Here is a 24,622-nt window from a genome sequence, read left to right as displayed (position 1 = left end):
TCTCACCCAATGTACACTCCTAGAACGCAAGATGAGCTCATTTCGATTCGACATTTATAAAAAAATACTGTTTGGTGCTCCGAAACAAATTCAGTCCCGAAATGACTTTGAAAATCAATTTTATCAACGTCCCCTAAGTTGGCGGATGAAATATGTATATTCATTCATAAATAAATAAATAAATGGTCCGGGATTAACCGCGTCTGTAGTTTTCATCTGTTCGGCATTTTGTCTTCTGCTTTGAAGCCACATACGATAAAATGTTCATATAACTGTAGCTATAGCTGCCTACGTGGTCATGTTAGATGACCTAGCCTAAGAATGCTAGGTTTTTTAACTGAAATCACAAATGTGCGGCATGCGGTTATGAAGTAGTAATTCAACATGAAAAGTAGTTCATAAATTTCGGTGCAATGGGCTATACTGTGAATATTTTGGAACAGTAACTATTTATTTAGTGTGTTATCTTATAAAACTTTTGACACTGGGTGGCACGTACTTTTTTGTGGTGAGAACCACATCTAGTTTGTTTTTTTTGGGCATGACTGAATGGTCCATTCTATCAAATCCCAACTCTAAATTCATACTTTTGGAACAATGTCCTCTCAGGTAAATACAATCTTTTTTATTTTGGGTGAGTAGGATATAGGCTATACTTCTTCTGAAGAACAGCTGATCCATTACTTCTCAAGAGTTTTCATGCATCATTTACTGGCATGTCGATGCAATGGGGAACCATTTTATTTTTTATATAGATATGTGCGATATAAACTTATGTTTTGATCTCAACGATCAACTCCGCCCATACTTTATTACACATTTTGACGACATGAGGTTGATTAATTTCTTCTCTCACTTTTTCCTCACTTACTTACTTCTTTACTTACATACTTTTCTCACTTACCTTTTTTTCTTTTTGGGAGTATCGTCAAACGATAATAACGGGTTTACTCCAACTTCATTAGAAGTGAATGTAACCAATATTATTATCGTACCATTTAACGAATATTATGTTTTAATCATTGATTTCATTGTAGTCATATGTTCCACGTGAAGTTTTCTTTAGTACTTTTGAGTACTACCATGTAGCTTCTTCTGAGTAGGATGTTCTATTAAAGCAATAAATGTGAATGAATTGTCAAAATATAGATTCCAAATCTTTCCATTTTGACTGAATAGTATCAGCATATTCAAGTACCACCGAGGTTCCAACACCCTACTCGATATCTATTCTGCCCAAACCAATTTATACATCCCTGACGAGTGGTTTCGACCCATAACTTGAAATTATATCGAATGGAGTTGGTTCCGATCCATAACTTGAAACCATATCAAATGGACTTTCCATGGATATATTGTTCACAGCCATGTCATCAATGTTATGGTCTACTCAGAAACATCTTCTTCAAATATATGGAAATAGGTATGACTTTGGCAAACTTGTATGATTGTTCCAAAGTATTATTATTTTTTAAATGAATATTTGAGGTACTTTGTCGAAATTTGTTCCTAGATATTGTTTGGGAAACTAGAGCACTATTAGTATCTTGTGGTCGTTTCCCAAACAGTCTCCTTCTGGGAAGTTGAACGTAGTCACTCAAGAGGACTCCAATGAAAATTTTCACTTCACGAATTCCTACCCGCATAAATCTGTTTTCTGAGATGCATAACGATTTGCTTCATCGGTGATGTTTCCAAAAACTATTTAATCAGAGAAAAGTGAAAACAATTGTGAACGAATAGCATTCACACTTTGGGGCTCTTCTAAAATATCATTATGGCTATGACTAACTTCTTTTACATATTGATGAACTCTTTTCATCTTCTCCTATCCTTTGATGTTCGTTTTTCCCGATTGGGGTATATATTTTTCAGATTTTCTTTCGTTTCCGACAATGATATTTCATCATCTGAATTTCGGTCATAATCATAGTGATGTGTAGATGACACCTCACTTTCACTTTGCATTTGTGAAGCAGGCAAATTATTTATTTGAAGTTGTCGTCCTCTCCAGAATCTTTATCGGTGATATCACCACAAGCATTACTGGGTGGAAACAGGGTTATGTATCAGCTTGTAAATCTTCTTTCATTGCCAAATCTTCATGTAGAGAAAATTTCATAGAAAAAGTTAACGGAAGCAAACGTATACTAATGAAAGGATAACAATATTGGATGTTTTCATTTCAAGTACAGACAAGAATTGACAAGTTTCAGGTGTACTACATGTAGAACATAGGGCACATCTGAACTAAAATTGGAAAAGTAAGAAAATGAATCGAATAATGATCATTGTATAAAACTAGTTGATAAATCAATTATTTCAATTTGTGACAGGAGGATTTTGAAATTTATTGTTGTCATCAAGGTGAAGCAAGTAAGTATAGATTGTATTGAGACCTTCTATGCCATAATACATCCAAGGAACTAGACTGACTCGACTCCGCCCTTCGCCAAAACAACTATCCCAAATCACAAATCCAAAGATGGACTATCAAAAAGCTTTTCTTTCTTTTATTCATGGAGTTACCGACAAAGTGAGCCGGACAGTATTCACAGAGAATAATTAAATCTCCACTTTTCTACGAACACCTGAGATCACAATACCCAATGAAGCACAGAGCATATACGAAATACTATGTTCCACCTGCTCCAGAACTTACATCGGCCAGACCAACAGAAAAGTCGCTAATAGAGCCTATGAATATGATCTTGGTGACCGGAAATCAGATCCAGCCTCTTCAAACATCGACCATTGTCGCCGAAAAAACTTTCCAGGCTCGGATAAACCGCGAAGACATTGAATTTGATGAATGTCTCAACATATGAGATGATTCACATACAGGGTGTTTCAAATTCGATCCTCACCATGGGAATCTCGGAAACTATGAGAGATACGAAGATGGTTGAATTCGGGCAAAGTTGCGCAGTTACCTGACTAACAATATACCGTTGAAAAAGTTCTGAAAGTCCGAGTATATCTGGAGATATCCGAAAAAAAAACAGAAATTTCAGAAAATGGTTTTTATTTTTTCTGGCTTCATTTTTGGAAGAAGATTCGAAAATAAATTGCACACTGCCATTTTTCTTCTATACATAATTGGGTTTCCAGATTTGCCATACGACGTTTCGTCTTACGGCCATCATCAACTTTATTTTTTCTTATGGGTTCTACATTGGATTCTTTCTGTTTTGAATACAACCAGATTTAACCTTTTCAATGGTGTATCATAAGTTATCATACTTTTTCGAAAAATTGGAGCTATTGAAAAAAAATTATTCTTATCATAATAGTCTTTGACTTTGATGTTTATAAATTTGACTTTCAATTTGTAACACTCAATGACATTTTGTTATTATACAAGTCATTTAATTTTTGGCGTAAAATGGCTTTCACGAATGAAGACAAAAGAGATATGATACAAATTTATCACAAATATGATAGAAACAGTGTTAGGACATCGAAAATGCATTTAAACTTGTATCCTGAAAGACGACAACCACGTCGAACTATGTTAGATCGAAGGTTTTCACGGACAGGCATATGTTGAAATGATTATTTGGGTTTGTTCCGTGTGGTGTATTTTCATCCTCGGTGGGAATGAATTTCGCAATGTTTCGACAAAATCTCATCATCGCCAGATGATGACAAATGTGATCACATTTATTACATTACAGTTATCAAAGTGCGCGCAAAAACGATTGAGGTTATGACATTTGTGATTGTACACGCAATAGAAACAGAGTCAGCAATATACATCACAATGTGATTCACAATGCGAAAAGATCGAATCGTTCACAATGAAGCCGTAATGCAAACAGCTGAATCAGTCCACAACAGATGAAGAAGAAATCGCACGAGATGACCGTCGTTTTCAGTGTTGCCCGGCCCACTGTTTCTGATCTCCTGTTCAGGCTTCCGAGCTACTGTTTTTTTTCCGTTTGAGAATTGAAATCCACAGACAATTCTGTTCGCTTTTTGAAACAATCATCGAATGAGCGCATCATATTGGATTCAACGTGACGTCAAGCTAATTTTCGTATTTTTTTTATCATTTGGTACCTACATCATGCGTGTGCATAAAATTAGCCCTCCATTCAACCCGGTCCAACAATGATTTCATTTTTTAGTTGATATCCTTGTTATACTGGTTATTAAGAAAATAATAAATTGCAATTTCGTAACGTTTTTCATTTTGAATTGGAAATTATGTAAAAACAAATTGTTCTTCGACATGACACTTCGCCTTCAATCGGTATATGAGTTGGTTGTTTACGTGCGAAAGAAAATTGGTTACCTTGACTTTTGTTGTAAAAACACTACCGGGCTGTTTCAGGGTCAAGTTCACCATAAATGAACATGGAGATATTAGATGACGGTAGTCTACGAAACCTCATAATGGGTGCAATCAAATCTTGAAATAAATTTAGCGTGAAATTACCATAAACCAAGGTTTGTCGTGAAGTTAATCCTCTAGGTATACTTTGATGAATAAACGATGATTCGGGTGACCTAATGGAAGCTGTTCGAGAATAAAAAATTGAAATCTTTCCTTTGAATATTCATTATGTCGTTTCGTGTGTGTATGCAGCATTCTTGACTAGAATATTGAGGATGATAAGCGGAAACGCATAAAATGTTCACGTTTGCGGCCTGGTGACTGATGAAGAACGAAAATAGCTACGTTCTCAGCGTCACCATAATACAAATTTAGGAATGCCTCTTTACACATTTTGCTGATAACAATCACAGGATGTCTGGTGATGTCGTTGAATTGAACGAGAGCTCTTCTTGATTCATGTTTTATTATAGCGATTCAAACAAGGAATTAAACAGGGAGAGACTTTGAAAATTTCCAATACAGAACCGAAATTCCAAACAATTTAGATCTATATTTATAACCTCCTATTATTTACAATAGTTCTGGATATAAGTTGGCAAATGAGTAAAAAATCAGAAATTTTTGGAGTCAAAAATTTGGAAAGGCAACTTTCCAAGGAAACCTGAAAAAATGTGCACTAATATGAAAGATGTGAAGGAAGGAAACAGAAGGGGAAAAGGTAAATGATAGTATGAAATGTATCGAGTGTGTGATTAGTGCAATTTGTGAATATGAAGTGGAGACATTCAGAAAGTGAAATGAAACTAAATTTGAAATGACAAATTTTCTTACGAGAGAATAACTTCTGACTTCCTACTCCCAACTTTATACAGAAAAAGTGAGAATCCTCCGAAGTAAAGAAGAAGGCAATTTTGTTCAAAATGAACTCTTTACAAAGACGTGTAAATCATGTTACTTTCAACTAACTGTTAGTTTCAACTAACTGTTGTACAACTAATTTCAAATGAAATTGAATTAGATGGAAAAAAGGTCTTTCGAAACATAAAATAACTTTATGCAATAAGTTCATTCCGAACCTGAAATGACCAGTATTGAAAATAGGACTTGAAAACAAGTTCTGTAGAGAAAAATGTAGGAGAAAGTAAACGATTGTTAAATAAGTATTTGCAACAAGATCAGTCAGAAAAAGAAGAAGATATTTTTGAAGAAAAACATGGCTCATGGGAAGTGTCGTGGTAAAAACGATGGTGAATTGGGAACAAAAACAACAGTCACAAAAAATATGAATGGGTGAAAAAATATATAAATAACGACGTTCACACTTCGATAGACCAGACGTTTTATCTTTATGTATACATTCTGCACTCAAATTTTTTGTTCATATTGGGAAAGGTAAAAATGTCCATATAAGATTGAAAAGCTGTGTATTTGTTTACAGACATTGAAAAAAAAATCTCATCATTCCTACATACAAATTATCTGGCTGCAAAAGCTATTCACTTCATACAACCATTTCATTTCGAGAAAACATATAGTCTAATTTCTAACTTATTTTTTAAATATTCTGAACTGGTTTCCATCCTTCCAGTAAAATTTAACTCAAGTTGATTTCCCACTTGCACATTACTGGAAAGTAGATTATGATTTTTTGAAAATAAGGAACAGTTAACTCCTTATGCCGAAAACTGCAGAATTCCCCATTAAACATATTCAAAACATCGAAATACAATTTTATTTTTCAAAATGCTCCGGAAAGTGCATATTTGGAAAAATAAAAAATTTTCATGAATTCTTTCATCCAAACTACACTGGTATAGTTGATTTCTTGAAACCAAAAGGATTTTGACCCAGCAACATCTTTATGGAGTCAAGAGGTGACCTGACAACAATTTGAAAAAGTAGCATTGTGTCGCCCGAAGACGCTATTGCATAGCCAAACACGTGTCGCGGTTTTGTAAACTTTCAAGTGGAAATCCCGCATTAAAGTGTGTTTGTTGAATACGTTATAATGGATTTTTATCAAGAATCGGCCAGTTCTATCATATTTTTAAAGTAGAATTATGTATATTAGAACTGAATGATGTGACTATGATGGTAGAAGATTATTCTCGAAAAGTTCACGTTTGGAACGTTGGTTAGGTTAGGTTAGGTCTAAAGTGGGTGGGTCTATTCGATCCTCCACCGCAACCCGCAAGGGTTTATTGTGGCTCACACCTTTTCACACTCGGCCAAATAAATCCAGCTTCTTAACGAAGCCGATTAGTTTGTATGGTGAGTGATCTTTCAGGTCAGATGGTAAGAGTACGGCTCTGCCGAACTCTAAGAACCTGATTCGGTCCCCAGTGGGGTAGGCATAAAGTATATGCTCTGCTGTTTCACCATTTTCCAAACACTGTCTTCCGACAGTTCAAGTCTCTGCATATGATGATTGAAATGACAGTGACCTGTAAGAAGGCCTGTTAGACATCGTAGTTCATCCCTACTATAGTCCAACATCTGTTTGGTATCAAGCTTGGAAGGGTGAATAAACGCCTTGGGGTGAGCCAACCGAACGTTGACAAATGATGCTGTCGTTTTCCCTCTTTTATTGGAACTCAGTGCATCAATTAAATTCAAGAAAACTTTATGAAAACTTATTATTGAAGAATACCTTGTCATCAATTGTTTCTAGTCAACTAGGTAGAGATTTAATAGAATGGTTGCTCTTGAGAGTTGTTGAGGCTGAGATTTATTGAAATTTAAATTCTAGAAAACTATACTCAGTTATTTTTACATTCACTTAGATGAAGGTGAATAAAGCAACATATAATTTCAGAACTTTTATTACCAAAATTAAACTATAAACAAAAAAATTACCACTGACTCACTGGGCAATGTCACCAAAAATAATTGCTATTTACAAGTTGAAGAGGGCGGAATAGTGACTAGGGTGCTAAAGCTATCTACAATTATACGTAGATCTTCTGGAGTGAAGCATTTGAAAACAAATATTATATTTACCGATGACAGTGCTGAATGATCTAGTATGTATACGTATTTGTGTATAACCTATATTCTATAATCAACATATAACCATAGAACACACACAAAGCATTTGAATTGTACATATTATCTGGTTGAGATATATCAGCGATTGTGGCCTGTGAACGAAAAACAGTTGCTCCATCGTTCCTTACCAAGAATTGAGAAAATATCTTAGATCTTTTTGAAAACAAATTTTGGTACATGTTTCATTTCCATTTGAAAAAAAAAATTGGTATATGTTTCATTTCCATTTTTAGACACTGAGAATGTGTTCACCACAGGACCACTTTGAAAAAATATATGGTTGGAAGTCAGGAAGTCGATTACATAATTTTTGATCGATTGGTGGATTAGTGTTGTCATAAATATCTATCTGTTTCAGTTTTCATATAAATGTTTAATAGACAAAATGAAATAGGAAAATTTATTTTTTCAAAAGGAGAAGTTGTTGTAGATAGCCTGTTAATTTTTTCATTCACACTGTATTTGAAAGAAATACTCATCGATTATCTACATAATCCTTTTTACGTGGAGAGTTTTCCCCTTAATATTATTCTTGGAGAAGTCTAGGTTTTACTCTAGACACTTATATGCACCTACATTTCTGAGAAGAATGTAAATATTGTCTTGAAAATGTTGAAACTGAAACATTGAAATATTCTCAAATCCTACCAAAATTGCATTACGATGATGATAAAATGAATTTTTTCAAGAAAGAGAGAGCAACTTTTTTTTTTTTTGAATTGTCAGTTCCGCATTGATGAAAAGTATATAAAATCGCAATTCACTACCCTGTATCCTATAACTAACAAAAAACAAAAAGAAGTGATTTAAAATCAGAAAATTCATTCAAATGAAAGAGTTCTTCAATCAACACGATTTTGTTTAATGATTAACATCGTTTTAAAGCTATTATGATATGTATTTGTTACACGTAAGCCTTGACATTTTGGAAATTGAAAGCATGGTGTTGCTCTATGAAAATGATCGAGTTCAGATGGGACTTGCCTCTTTAGAACTGCTTGAGATAATTTTCAATACTGATGCAGGTATAATTGTTCGCGTTTTGAGACGAGTTTATTTAGGTTTCTGAAAAATATTCTCTCCACTTTCAAGTTAGTAAGCACATTTTGGGAAATCATTTTGTCGAGCGCAAAATATTATTATTGAAGTTCGAACAGTCTCATAGTTCATTTGGGATGAAAGAAAAAAAGGGCTAACTAATGTAAACAGGAAAAGCAGCACGGAATGGAAGATCAAACCAAGAAATCATAGGTGGAATTTTGAAGGTCTCAGGTGACATTTAAGAGGATAATGAAAATATTAGATACTTTGAAGAGATGAGAGAGGAGAAACGGAAAATTGCTTCACTTCAGAATTGAGTGAGTAAACTATGTTGAATTTTTGTTAAATGAAAAAATCTACACGTGAAACGGAAGAAATTGGTAGAATTACACTATTTCACGAGATAAGAATGTGTAGAATTATGATGAAAAAAAAGTCCCCTTTCAATATTTTTCATGGCTCACATGAAAATGACAAATTCAAAAATGATATGTGAAAATGCAAAGCTGAAAACTGAAATGAAATTATTTTCTGCTCCTTCTTTTTCCAGAGTAACCTCAGAGGACTTGACCATAAGGTCTGAAAAAATAACTCATGAAATGCTTAAACATACCTCAGAATAATTATAGATCTACTTACTGAACATCGTTCATTTGGAGGACTCTTTAGCATTAAAAAGCATTATATCAGATACTTTGGCTGGAAAAAGCAACAGAAATACAGAGAAAGCGATGTCTTATGCAAATATGAGGCATCGAATCAAATGACTAAGCAATTTATAGAAGGGCATAGCTTGATATATCAAACTTTTAGATGGAGTTTTGTTTAAAATAGTACAGCAAACACGATTATGAGAATTGATGTTATAGAGGTATGAGGAAAAACTGCAACACGGATCTCGGTGACTTGAAAGAATGAACCTTTTACTTCCAAAACAATCTAGATCACCAAAACTGTACTCTCACAATGGGTAACGCAGTGTAATGATATCATAAAATACAATTTCACATCTTTGCTCATTGGTACAACTGCTGGATGCAATGTAGACTATGGAAGATGAAATATCAAAATGTGAGCGCAAATTCCTGAACTGAAAATTTGAGAACAGCCATTCGAGTACTGATGTTTCCATTTTCAGAGAGATTTAGAAAAATATCAGACATTTGAATCCTTCAGAACATTGGAACATTCAGAAGTGTTTCGAAACTGAACTTCCTGAATGAATTTAAAAAAAAACCTTCATATTTTTGTGACATAATCGAGTATTGGCATCAGAATATGATTTCCCAGTTCTTGGAAAACGATTGTCAACTATCGAGGGCGTAGCGACCAAGCCAAAGGTTCATTCGATAGTGGGAGAAATATTTTTCAGTAATCTTATTATTACTAGATATTTTGTGCTGTTTCCAAAAGGCAGAACCAAGATGTCAATAACTCACATTTAGGAAGACGTCTCCTGATCTAACTGACTCTACATCAAAAGCAGTTACAAAATTATAGTACCTACACCATTTCCACTACTAGTCGAACATAGTTAATAAAAGTATAAAGAGTTGATCCTCATGGACATTTTGTATCTAAAGATCTGAGCAATGCCTTAAAAAACGACAGTCTGTGACTAATTTAGTCTATTCTTAACAGTAACAATAATAGTCAACAATGATATGTACAAAGTGTTTATCAATTTATTTGATGACTAAAAGAGCTGAGTTGTCAGACTTCTATTGCGCTGTATTGAAAATGCTTTCAAATAGGTTCACGAGATTTCGTTAGATTCACCTATAAAGTTCATTCGAATGTGGTTGATAATATTTGTTCAATTTGATTGATTGAGTAGACCATTCTCTTTAAACGTGTTAATAGTGGTGAGGTTGATTCAACAATACTTGAATTTTCTTGCGGATCATTAAGACTTGTCATAGTTGTTGTAGTACATCGTTATAACCAACGGTACGATAAGAAATATGGTAGCAAAAATTGAAGATGATTGGTACAACTCTTTACATTTTCACTTACTGTCGATTTCCTAAAAATTAATAATATGGGCTGCCAACATTTCAAATGTTGCCAACATTTCAAATGTGGCAAGGCGTGTGTTTTCTATAATGGAGTACTGTAGTTTCCTGTTGCTCATCTGTTATTCTTTCATGGAAATAAAGTATTTGAATCAACGTTCAAATTACTGTCTCCAAATAAGAATTTTCCTTCAGTACTATATCCTTGAGCAAGATATAATGGACAGAACAGTTCACTATGCCCCACCTCTTGTGAATGTTTCAAATAATTTATGACATATGAGAGATTGCTGACAGGGGAGTTTCCTGACTCGTTCAAGTGATGAATTGAGTTTGCAAGTGTAGTTTCACAGTTTTTACTTACCAGCTCTCTGAGCTAATCACATCTCCGTTTGCATTGCACCAAATATATTTCTTTTCCTGACCAATTTGGAGTTTTTGTATAGTTGCTCCCTCTTATGTAATTTTCGTGTGCAGTAAATTCATGTAGAGGATTGGTTTGTAACAAAACCGCGACTCTACTTTATCTGCTACTTATTTTTGATATGGTTTATGAGTTATCCTTGTCAATAGTGGCATTTCTTAGTATGCAAGCAATTTTGATACATACCACGCAACTCACAATATTCAAAATTGAAATTGGCATCTATTCCAGTCCATGAAAGGCACCAGTATCACGTAACCATTATTTTTCATGAAAATGATCATTAATGGATGAACAGTATGACGTAATTATTTCTCCAGGGGTTTCAGCTCCATTTTCACATCTCAAACCAAGGTATATGCGTATGTACAACAACTGTTCACTACTCAAAAGTTCTAAGAATGTTCAGATATAGTTATTAGAAAGTAGCTTTTCGATCAGTTATTTTTCCCAAACTTTTGTTTCTGAAATACAAAAAGATAAAACTTTATTTATCAACAATTTATAACTGTTTACGCTCACTAAAAATTCACCCTTTCCACATACGGTTACTGTATTGATTTAATGTTAGTGATTCTAGTAGGAACTTCTATGGTAATTTGCAATCTATATTTTCATTAGTGATAGCCCAAGGGTACTACAATTCCCGATGGTCAGTCAGTTGCCTTCAGCAGTCTGACTGAAGGTATTTGAGAGTATTTATCAGGAAATAAGCTGCAATTCATATTCATGGAAAATAATGGTCATATTCTACTGTCTAAAATGAAAATTAACAGAACGTGCTTCAGCTGATATTTGAACACATAATCTCAACTAATCAGATGCCTACTTTACTGAAACACAAGGGCATCAAAATTTTGTTCATATCGAATAGTATCTTTAATGATTGTTGATTCCAATGTGACAAGGAAGAATGCACTTTCAATTATATTTAGTACTGATGAAAATGAAAAATGATTCAATTTTTTCGTTGAAGTTATGAATGATGAACTATCAAAAACTTGACACCCCGTAAAAACCTTCGCTAATTGACAACAATAGATCTCTATGACAAGGGAAGTGATAATTATTCGATCAGAGTGATATTGATCTCATTGTTTTTTTGCCCATGTTATGGGCGAAATTTGAAATGTTAATTTGAAATGATTCCAGTTTCAGCAGTGAAATGAGTAATATATAAAATCATCAACAGAGTGTACACATTCAAAGAGAAATGTTCTACAATAATGAAATATTCCCGTTGTGTTGATTTTGCCACATTCTACTGTGAATCCGTTCTTGACCTAACCTAGCTCTTTTAAGATCACCATTTTAGCGTATCGGCATATGATATGTATATTTGAATTTATAGTTTCAGTCTCATTGTCACGATGGTGTAAAAGTTATCAATTGAAAAAAAACTGTTATCAAAACTGAGAGCAATACTACATGCACTTTAGAAAGGAGTTGCTGAGAGGATGACGTTGGCTCAATTTGAATGATTTCTACTTCGGCCATTTTGAATATTGACAGCAATAAATGCGAAGAGAAATCGGGATTCCTTGAGTTTATCCTGTCGCTGATCAGCTCTAGCAACTCTACACATTCTTCCTGCAAAAAATATGAGAATTGATTGATTATACAGCGAGTTAGGAAGGTCAATATGGAAAAATCAGAAACCAGAAGATATACAAAGTCGGTTAAATTAGTAAAAAGTTGAAGTGACGTTTTGAAGAGTTCGATTATGTGTGACACATGTGATACACATGCGATACATTTGTGTGGCTTTTTAAAACTAACTCCTTAAATATCGTCAAAAAATAATTATGTAAATCGAAATTGGTGAATTTCGAATGTTTTAGAATATATTCGGAACTGATCAGTTGATTTCCAAAACTCTATCAAATATCAAACGTGATAGCACAAAGATTTTATATTTTCAGTGTTCATTTAAAAGACAATCAGTACTAAATATACGAGGTATAATAATAACAATAAATTGTTTATATTTTTAACTTGGCGGAGTTCAGTTTATGCTATTCTACCACTCAACTAAGATTATTTTTATACAATATCACAACTGAAAACTAGGACCTTATCTAGGTTTTTGCGTTATATAACAGAAGTACATGTAGGTAAGTTGTAAAGAGGTAAGTTGTAAAAAAATGTAAAGAATATGTTGAAGTAATTTGATTCAAAATAATATAGTCAGATTCATTGTTTTCCGAAGAGGATGGCTTTAGTTTAGCGCGGAAAAGATAGCAATTTTAATTCGTCAGGATAAAAGTTATATTCGGTTACAGCGCTATAGACAATATCACCGTAGTTTAAAATTGATGAAATAGGTGTATCATATAGTTGAATCTTCAGATGTTTAGTCATGTGATGTCTGTCAGGGTATAGATGTATACCATATGCTTTCGGAATTAGAGAGTTAATGTGTCTAATAAATCTCAATTTGGTGGTTCTCATTTTTCATGGCAATTTATTATCAACCCTGAGCATTTTATTTCCTCGCTTGATTCCAATTTGTGATTATTGATAAATTATGACTCTATTCAGGTCTCTCTTATTACCAAAAATCATGGCTAATGATTTATTTGGGTTGATATTCAAACACTGATTTCTTGATATTTTCAATTAGTCATCCACATGATTATTGGAAAAATGTTCAGCGATTGAAAATCAGATAGATGTCATCAGCATAGCTATGCATTCAAAAATTCATCAGGGGTATAAATGAATAGGAGAGGTGTAAGTATAGAGCCCTGAGGTGCACCATACCATGTATTACGTTTAGTTCTGATGATGTGTTATGATTGATAATAACACGCTGTGTTCGATTACTGAGTAAAGATTTGAAAAAAAATTGAGCGTGACACCATAATTTTGTCTGAAGCTACGTGATAGATAAATACGGTTATTATAAACAGAGGTATACGTTTCTCCATAAACTACCTTTTCGTTCACCTCAGAGAGTGACGGTGAAATATTAATTGGTCTTAAGTCACTGAATGTTTCCGGTTTGGATATTTCATTGATAGGAAGTACCTACTAGTGATTTTTTCCATATATTTGGATGAATTGCATTTTCTATACATTTATTGAATATGAATATTACTGGAGTTTTTTTCGAACACAAAACCATTATTTCAACACTTTGACACGTGTTTCGATCACCAAATGATCATCTTCAAGAGAAAGATCAAACTTTATTCACTAAAAATGAAAGTTATAATGGGTGTGAGTAATACAACAGAAACATTTTAAGGAATATGCCGTCACTTTCTACCACATTTATTATTCGTATTTTCGTAGATTTGGATCTAGATATTGGGTGAATATTGGATTTTCCAAAAACTGATAATGAATATTTCAGTTTCGACAGATACGAGAAGAAAGAACCTATGGATGTATCTTTCATTTTGGTGAATTTTCTCAATGATATTCTAAACTTCTCAGGAGGTTTGTATATATTAGCTTCAAATACGGAAAAACATAAATTACAGAACGAAAACGACACCAGTTCATTCTTTTCAAACGACGGCTCAGCTTTCGAAAAAAGCATTTGTGATCCAATATCAGATAGCGTTGCCTCAAACTATCACATATCTTATCAGTGGTACCAGACGAAGGCCTTGATGGACTCAACTTTTGAGTGAGGGGAGTCTCACTCAAAAGTTACTTATCGCAGATAATTTTCAGTTTCTTAGAAAGTATCCCTTGCCATGTTGAGGTTTGATCGCCAAATGAGAGGTCGTTTTCTGTTTTTCTTTGCAGTTTTCATTGCAAGGTTACTGCTCGGAACCAAAGCGCAAAAAAGTCGGATCTCCGGGTGCGGGCTGATTCGAGGGCATCATCCTGCGGAAGTTATTCTAAAAACACTATTTCTGACAGTCAACAGGGTTTTCCCAACATCAGTCCACAGGGAAATAGCATGGTAACTGCAGTTGCTAAGAGGCCCACTAGCGGCTTCGAATTTGATTTCAGAGGACTCAACTCAAATATGAACTTAGTGCACCAACATCTGCAAACAAATAGTCCTCATATTCTTACACTCACAAAAAAGTCAGTGCTTCAACAAACCCCGCTAATTTTATATATCGTGGCTTTAATTTCCAGTCCCGATTCAGATGTAACTTTGGAATATTTTTTTTATCAGAAGCGGTCTCTCCTGTCAACGAGAGGAAAAGATGGAACCCCAAAACTTTGATGTCATGTGGTTCAGAATTGTAAAAAAATATCGAAATGATTCTCCAGTCATTATATTTTCTACTTTTTGTATACAGGTACATTACTCTTTTCTACTTTATATCTCAAAATACCATATATAGGGAATTTAATCACCAGATGGTCATTCAACTACAAAAATAATATCACAGAAAATCACTAAATTCAGGATTCCTTACCGTGATGGAGAATATGCTGGTCTACTAAATCTATATCTAACTACCAATCAAGAAATTCACACAGTCACCGTAAGGTCTCCATTGGGATATTCTGATCACACACTCATTTCAGTATTGGGTGAATTACCGATAAATGTTGGGGAACAATATGAGCCGCGCAAAGTTTGGCATTACAGATCTGCTGAGTGGGACAATTTTCGAATCCATTTCCAAAATTTTCTCTGGCTAGATGTTTGTTTCAGCTCTGAAGATCCATCGATTTGTGCTTCTGAAGTGACGGAACTCATTCTATCATTCACGGTTGCATATATTTCTTTTTCAATGAAACGAACTTCTAACGAAAACCTTGGTTCAACAAAAATTGCGAGCAAGCTGGCGCCTCCAAAAATCTCGCCTTTGGCCGTGTGTGGCATGAGGGTTTGCTGGTCAAACTTCGATGCTATTGCTTGTCGGATCATTTTTGTGTATGGCTTTCCAGCTTCCTGAAAAAATGTTCCTTGCACGTGGCCGTCGACGGATATCTTTTGAATACTTTCACCATAAAAGCTGGTGTTTCCAGGGATTCATATTGTCTCCAACCCCCTTTCTATTGTATATCAACGACTCATTGAAAAAAATCAAGAATCCAATATATTGATTTGCTGACAACACACTTCGAATTGGGGTAATCAGTTTCAGTAATCAGTGCCACAAAAACCCAGGCATTGGTTTTCTCCAAAAAAACTAAATGTCTTCGAACCGGATATAATAATGTCAGGTCAGAAAATTCAACCTTCTGCTTCGATAAGTTTTGGGGGGTTAAAATGGACACCAATATGTCTTGGCACAATCATGTCGCTGGAATTGCAAAAGCCGCTTTTCAAAAGCTTGGAACACTGTTTCGAATCAGGAAACTGAACAGCATCTTCTGATGCTCTTTTCTATAGATACATTCACGGGAAGTGTTCAACTGACTTGGCGCATTTGATTCCACCAAGAGCGGCCCATATCAGAAATACGCGACGGACTGTGGCTGCTCATCGTTATGAGGTTCAGCTCAGTGTATGTGGTATAAACTTTTTGAGAACGTTTTTTCAAATGAATTTAATCTTCAGCAATTCAAATCCAATCTGAATCACTACTTTCGCATAGGCACTGCTCTAGGAGCGCCTTAAGGATTTTTCTGTAGTGCTTGTGTTTTTTCCTTAAAAAATACCACCTTCATGCCTAGTTTTTTGAAAATCTTTTCAAAGTACTTCGTGTATTGCTGGTTTGGAAGTGAGATATATTTATCTTGGTTTTCGTCGTTTCTAAAAGTCAAGATTTCGTTAATTCCTAACCTAAACTCTTCCTTGCTTATAATATCATTATCATATCATAACGGTTTGGTATTGGGATAAAACTCCAGTAATATTCAAATGATTTACAGATCGAGTCCCAACTGGTGTTGGGAAAGTGTTTTCGAAAGATTTATTTGATGGTTATCAAATCATCAAAATTTTCGGAAACAACGAAAAACTTTCAATTTCTTGATATTATTGGAACACAACTGATTGAGAAATCGTTACGAAAAATACAGGTCCCTATTTAAAAAAAGTCGAACAATATCCTGAATAGAGAGTTCTTTATTTCGTTCTGATAGTCTATGGCGAAGTTTGAACAGTTTTCCAATATTTCTGCAATGAAGAAGATACAGTAAAAATTTGAATTTCGACATTTTCTGATTTTCTCGTGTATTTTCGCATACGAAAAAACTATAATTGATAATTCTAAATCATTTGGCAGATATAGGCAACTTTACTTTAACCTATTCTCTACCTATTCTGTTACCGTTCACGAGATTTTCTCGCTTCGATTCAAATTGAGAAGCTCTAAATGTTATACTTCTTCATGTGCATTACAAAGTATAATTCTTTGCAGTTGAACTTGGGATATGTCACTATACTTGCCTTTTCTTTATTGAGTAGTTCGCCTGGAGGAAATTTCACGTATTCAATGTTTTCAGACAATTTTCCTGCTAAAATAACGTTCTCCTTCGTAGCGTTATAGAACTCCAACGAACAGAATGTCTGCAAAGAGAAAACAAATATTTATATATATATATATATATATATATATATATATATATATATATATATATATATATATATATATATATATATATATATGGTAGACTTTGTAACAATAGTATTGTTATATTCATCAACATTCATCAAAAACCCCAATTTATAAATTTTTGTCAGAACTATCTTAATATTTTCATTCGAGGTTAATTTGATTTGAAAGAAATGGAAACGAGAAGATACATTTCTGAAACCCCGGCTTTCTAATAGATCTAAGTATGAAAATTTTATTCTGTTCCAATTTTTATAATAGACAGAAACTTAAAAATTCAAGGTACTCATTGGATATTTTGAGTAAACTTACAGCTAAAAAAACTAATTCTTTAATACAGCAAGAATAAAGTTCTCCTTTATCATAGTACCAAAGTACAAATTGTAGATAAGCTATTAGTGTAACATATACTATTATTGAGGTATTCAATACCTTTTATAGTATATTTAATAATTTCCAATTGCAAAGTTATTAAGTGATTGTGGAACCATATTTCCAGTTTGCCACTTACAGTACATATTTTCGATTGATCTTGTTTCATTAATTTTTCATGTTTTCATGTGAAAACTGATAACTAGAATTGAAAATGCTAAAATATGAAGGAACTTGAATCAATGAGCTTAAAAATGCACCTACAACGATTTATTTGACATATGTATCAAAATATAGGAAAGTGATGATTTTTAAATAGAATGGCATATATACTAACTCCGTTGACAGCCTCCTCTTCAATGAAATTCTGCAAGACTCTGACAATATCTTGTACAACAATCACCGTATGATTTTTATTGAGTTCCCTTTCATCCACCTCACTGTAACCCAGAAAGAGGTAAATGCCCTGGGGTAGTGCATAATCGCTTGGCATTGGTTTCATACAGATGAATCTTCCGGAGTAACACAAACATCTGCCTCTGAAAGCTTGATAGGCCGGTGCAGCATGATTATAGTAGGCAAATTCCGTTTTACAGGGCATACGATCTATACATATCGTCCTACATGTCAATTTTTCTCCTATTTCGCACTCGCACACATCGGAGCATTCGAATTCATCCTCATGATATATCTAAAAAAAAGAATGGTGGAAATTATATAACTCAAGCATTATGTTTGAACCGATAAAAACCCATTTCAGAATTTGTATCATCGGTCCAGATTTGCATTTTCCTTAGTTGAATGTGGAGTGGAAATGCTACTATCAACTGCAACAAGTGGGATGGAGAAAAACATGAGTACGTGAACATGAGTAGGCATATAACATCCATTCCAACAAACAAGGTTCTAACATCAACCATCTTCTCAGTATTTACACGAATAAAGACTAATTACAACTCTACCTTCATAAAACCCGTCCCTAACTTCAATAATTACAACAAGACATATTCAACTAACTCTTCGTGAATTTGGTATATGAGGTGTCAGAAGTTTGGGATTATTTTATTATAAAATGTAAAACTTTGAGGAAACATATTTGATGATGACTTCCTGGAACTGTATTGTTTCGAGATTGTATTATTGGGTAAAGTTGATTTACTTTTTCGTAAGTGGAACTGAAAATTTCACATTCATATCTAAATGTTTTGAAACATGTCTATATATATATATATATATATATATATATATATATATATATATATATATATATATATATATATATATAAATATATATATATATTACAATTTAGGTTTTCACGGATGGTAGAATATGATGTGTTGCTCTTCCGGGTGTTCATCCGTTGTGTACTATTCGATAGTCGACGTTTCGCCATCATCTCAGATGGCATTATCAAGACGAGTTACTGCTTCGAACATGTTTCAAATCCCAAACTTCTGACATATATATATATATATATATATATATATATATATATATATATATATATATATGCTTAACTGGTTTTTCCGGTATATATATATATATATATATATATATATATATATATATATATATATATATATATATATATATATATATATATATATATATATATATATATATATATATATATATACCCACTTTTGGAGTGTTGTGTCCACTAATTGCTTCATTTCTGATTTATATGTGCTGATATGTTGAGCTTTTCAGCCTTTTTACGTAGCTGCTTTTTGGTGATAGATCCCCCATTTTGTGATTTTGAGGTAAACATCATCGTTGGCGTTAATTTTTTACATCAAGGAGTCAACCATATGAAGAAAGTCAAGTATAAAAATTTTACTTTTTCTATTGATTATTCAATTTGTAGGAAAAATTAATGAATACGACAAATTGATGACTAATTGGACTTCATAGTAGTTTGTTTACGCAGTAACTTTTTAGTTACCTTCAGATTTTTCAAATTCTGGAAGGCTATATTCACTCAAAGGGCATTAAGAACAACATTAAAATCTATTCGAGAAAATATTAATTGGTAGGTATCATCAGAATGATAATTTTGTGTATTTCCAAACGATGTATTACTTGACCCCTCTTTCTATTGAAGATTTAGAGGTAGCAGCCCACCTCTGATAGGGGTTGAAAGTGACCCCAAACTCTCAAAACTGAAATCGATATATTTTATCAAAACTTCATCAAGAACTGCAAGGTTCCCCATCTTTTGATCATTTCTAATTATATATTAATATCTATGAGTCAATTTTGTTTCCATTACTGTTCTCAGTGTTATACCTAATATAATTTAATACTAAGTATTGAAACACAAAACGTCATTCCCAATGTTCACCTCAGTAAAGCTGCGTACCAAATGTGGGTCATATCTTGAGTTAATTTACCCCTTTGTGTATTAGAGATTGGGATGGCGTTGAAATTCGAATTAACCTTTACTTTGTTAAACCAGTTATTCCGACTGTGCAGAAGATTGAATTATTTTTGAATCCGTTTCTGAATGGATTAACGTATTACGAATGTGTTCACGTCTTTAACAGAATGCGGCCAAATGAGAAAAGGTTTCTAAATTGCAGAGTATTTCTATGCATTCGGTCAATTCTTCTTTATTTGCATGCTATTGAATCTTAAATGATGAGTCTCAGAGAATGAATATGTGAATTTCACTAGTTCGAACTTCCATTGTCTAATATATAAAATCATTTGAAATCCCTGGAACAACTAAAAAAGGAGAATTAAAAATTAATAGCTGAAAATAATAATTATATTAAGCAAAAATAATCTGAAATTATAGAATAGTGAAATAAAATACCAGTCATCACCTGAAGACGATTGTAGATACTAACAATCGAAACGTCGTGAACTAACGTGGCTTGGAATCTCTTAATTTTTTATTTTTATTTTAATTTCATTTCTTCATAATTTTTACACTTTATTTTATATTTTTTGTTCAATCGTTCTATTGTTACTTGTATTTTATGTCATTTTTCTTCAATTTCATGTTATTTTTGTTTAATATAATTGTTATTTTCAGCTATTAATTTTTAATTCTCCTTTTTTAGTTGTTTCAGGGATTTCAAATCATTTTATATATTAGACAATGGAAGTCCGAACTAGTGAAATTCTTCATGAAATATTGTCAATCACCTTCAAACAAAAAATGAATATGTGATTTGGAAATGTTGAATGTTTTTTTTTCTCCTCACCATTTAATACAATTCTTTTTGCAAATCTGTCAAAATGTCTGAAGCTGGTTATTATGAATTTTCACCTGGAAAAATCATATTTACTTTCTGAAAGATAAAATGATTTTCATTTCTTTTTTTCACATTTTTTTGGTGAAACAAATGGAGTGATAGTTTTCTACTTCCAATTTTTATACTTTTTTTCTTTTTTTTGTACTTTATAATTTTACTTCGGCTGTCTGACAGATATTGCAATGACTGAAGTTATATAATTAATTGAGTTTTCTTTTTTCCTTTCTTTGATAAAAAGTTCAAAACTCTTGGAGGTCGGACATTATTTTCTATTTAATGTAATCAGTGGTGTATGAATGGAATAGTTATCGATTTTATTGACTAGCTCAGTATTTTTGCAGTGTACGCAATTGTTATTCGTATACACTTACCCTCTTGAAAGACCCTTCTGGAATGAAATGATTGGGAAATTGTGGCCTTTGTACAATACACGATTCTGAAATTAATAAATAGGTTAATATGTGAAAATGCTGCAAAACAATAATGTGAAGTCTTCTTAAAAAATCAAGGTATGTATAATACACATTATCACTATACATATCTAGGAGTCACAGTGTTGGTGGCCATACTCCTCGAAAACCGCTTGACCGATTTTTATGAAATTTTATATGTATATTCGGTATCTTTGAGAATAGGTTGTAATTTTGTAATCTATTTTTCCATACCCCTTAGTGGTAAGGGTGCTCCACCCCAAATATTTTTCAAATTCTCCAGACAAAATTTTTTGTGGCATTGAAAAATATATATAACCCTCAATTTTTACCCTTCTATCACGAACCCTAATTTTTTAAAAGCCATTTTAGTAATTCAATCATAGATCAGTTATTCCCGCTAGGCGTCTACTGGTGTCACTTCTAACTCAGTAAACAGCACGGAGTTAGGATGAGAACGAAGCCGGTCTTCTATCTCTCTCACACATTAAACCTTTTTTCACTTCCTACACAGTTTTCAGCCACTGTTATTGTTTATCCATCGAGCGGAGATACAGTTTGCGATGCCACTGAAGCTGTGTATTATCCAACCGAGTTTTTGAATTCATTGGATTTGCCAGGCATGCCACTGCATAATTTACACAAATCCACCACGGCTGTGCTACGGCACGTGATTTATCACTGAAAAGTCAATGAAAAACGTTTTCGAAGTCAGCATTTCCACTGGTAAGTTCCGAGTTGAAAATATATTGATTGCACAAATCCGTATTACACCTACATATGTGCCAATTCATCTTGAACGTGTGCAATTTCCAATCAGATTGGCAATTGCAATGATTATAGAGTCACAAGGCCAAACAATGTCCGTTTGTGGCTTGGATTTGGTGTGCAAAACATACCAACAATTATGTGTGGCATATGTTTTGAGAAAAGGAAGTTATAATTTATATCCAATAGGTCCAAAAGCATTGTTGATACGGGTATTTATGGCAACTGTATTATATACAAGTTTGAAAAGGAAGTAATATATTTTCAGATAATGATTAATATTGGAGTTATAGATTATTTTGGGCATCTACCAAATGTTTAGGAAGTTGTAAATATCCAATTTCTATCGATTTAATGAAAAATCTATTATAAATGTATAATCAGGTAGAAAATGAAGAGTAGGTATTTAGCAGAAATTTAGGTGACATTACCTGGAAAATTGATATAATTTGAAATATAGTGGTGGAATGTTCGAATGATTTGAGAAGAGAGGAAAGTGAAAAAAGGCAAATATATAAAATAAACTTGCCGAATTGTGGAGGGAAAGAACTGAGGAGTCGCCAACATTTCGGAAGTATCTAAAAGCCTAGATTATTCTTTCTCATTTTTGGTAACTTCTGACATAAGGTAGTCAATCTTTACTAATTTTAACAAAATGAAAAAGTTTAAGGTGACTCATTAAGTTTTTGTGTGAAGTATTTTTTTCAGTAGCTAACATCATTCGAATCGAACAAAATGATCCCAAAGGCTATTTAAAAATTCATTATGAAGGATACACAGGTCAAATATACCCCTATTTTGTAAGTTGTTGATTCTAAATATGAACATCTCGGGTGAAATGAACCAAACCAAATGGAATATTCCTTTATTGAGTCAACTTACTTGGAGGCAACGTTGTGGTTGGCGTTGTTGGACGTGTTCTTCTCGTTGTTGTGGTTGTAGTTGTTAGTTTCGTAGTTGTTCTAGTAGTGGTAGTGGTAGCTACGCTCGTTGTGGTTGTGCTGATGGGGACGAATGCTAGAGGCGGTGGAATGAATTCGGCGATGGTATTCACCTTTGTTTGAGGAGGAAAATCTGTGGCAGTCAAGGCGGGTATATGGGGAACAGGAGTGTTACGATGTCTTATTAGAGGGGCCGAAGTTTTTAATGGTGTTTGGGCTGTGGATTTCAGGTGATCTATCGCCCGACTCATGTGAAAATTCTTCTGTGATTCGACTGAAAAAAATTGCGAGTTTCACTTTTTATTTTCGATTGAAATAAGTTGGTGTTGGGTAAGTGTACATTTTTATTGATTCTGATGAAATTTGATATGAATAAAGTACAACATGTAAAATTGAAGAACGAATTGATGGCAGAAAAGATTTTTAATTAACGTTCTCTAGAAGGAAGATAATACAGTTTGAATTGATTTAGCTCACTCAATTTATATGTTGTGAAAGTTTGTCGCGACATCTATCTACTTTAGAGAAAAATATATGATTTTTTTTCTATAATTACTTACGTTGAGATTGAATGTGTGTGTGTGTGTGTATGTTGACATTGAATAATATTGTATTATTACTTATCTGCACAGATAAATCTTGCGACGAACTTTTATAACATATAAATAATGTAATATGATGATACACATATCATGAATGTGCATGAAAAACTAGGTCGCCATTTTGGATAGTCCGCCATATTGGATTTGGAGTGACGTCATGCTATTTTCCGTTTTCTATGTAAAAACAAGTCTGTTATGTTCGTAATAAGAAATATTTTTGACAGTTGTTATCACATTCTATATACGCTGAGTCAGGATTAGAAGTTTGCACTTCTCAATGGCTGATTCACCATCGGCACCAACAAAGTTCATGCCGTTTTTAGAAAAAAACTCAAGGGACTTTCCTTTCCTAGAACAAAGACGCTTGAAACTAGAGAAGCTTCCGTAGTGAGATAAAAAAAAGCTCTGAATGGATAGCCTTAGTAACGCTAGTTGCACACACACCGATTTTAGACGGCCAACTTTGTACCGGTCGTCCAAATTCCAATAGTAAACCACATGTGGGAACGGGACCTGGCACACACGCCGACCGGTGATCGTCGCCGGTAAAATACCGGTGAGAAGCCGTCCACTGCCACTGTATCGCTGGCAGTACCGGGAAGTAGTGGCGTACATGACTAAATACACTCTTGCATACTCACCGGTTTTTTACCGACCATTCCAGTCTCGAATGCTCGGTGAAATTTTAGTTACTACGCATTAACTTCGTTTTGGTAGTACGTGCTAATTACGACAACAAAGCAACTGATTGTTTGACCGATAAAAATCCGGTGAGTGTGCAAGCACCCGCTACCAATAAAATGTCGGCCGATTTTATACTAGCCGTCCAAAATCGGTGTGTGTGCAACTAGCGTTACGCTAGTTGTATTATATAGTACGTATTGTCAGAGGA

The 24,622-nt window shown here is 33.7% G+C and overlaps 1 protein-coding gene across 1 annotated transcript in view; it reads right to left on the bottom strand.

Annotated features, from left to right (window-relative positions):
* Nucleotides 1-7,148: 7,148 nt before the first annotated feature.
* Gfrl (Glial cell line-derived neurotrophic family receptor-like) overlaps nt 7,149-24,622 on the bottom strand; it is a 498,063-nt gene continuing 480,589 nt past the window's right edge. The window contains 5 exon segments of the mRNA XM_074173921.1: nt 7,149-12,456; nt 17,183-17,306; nt 18,062-18,415; nt 21,360-21,424; nt 23,070-23,402. Of these exon segments, the coding sequence (XP_074030022.1) occupies nt 12,236-12,456; nt 17,183-17,306; nt 18,062-18,415; nt 21,360-21,424; nt 23,070-23,402 (1,097 nt within the window). The 3' untranslated portion in view covers nt 7,149-12,235.

The sequence above is a fragment of the Leptinotarsa decemlineata genome, unplaced genomic scaffold, assembly GCF_025532065.1.
Source record: "Leptinotarsa decemlineata unplaced genomic scaffold, Ldec_3_MD MMD2_tig00000505_RagTag_RagTag, whole genome shotgun sequence".
Lineage (NCBI taxonomy): Eukaryota > Metazoa > Arthropoda > Insecta > Coleoptera > Chrysomelidae > Leptinotarsa > Leptinotarsa decemlineata.
Note: the sequence above shows the minus strand (reverse complement) of the source record. Positions and strands in the feature narration are given on the sequence as shown.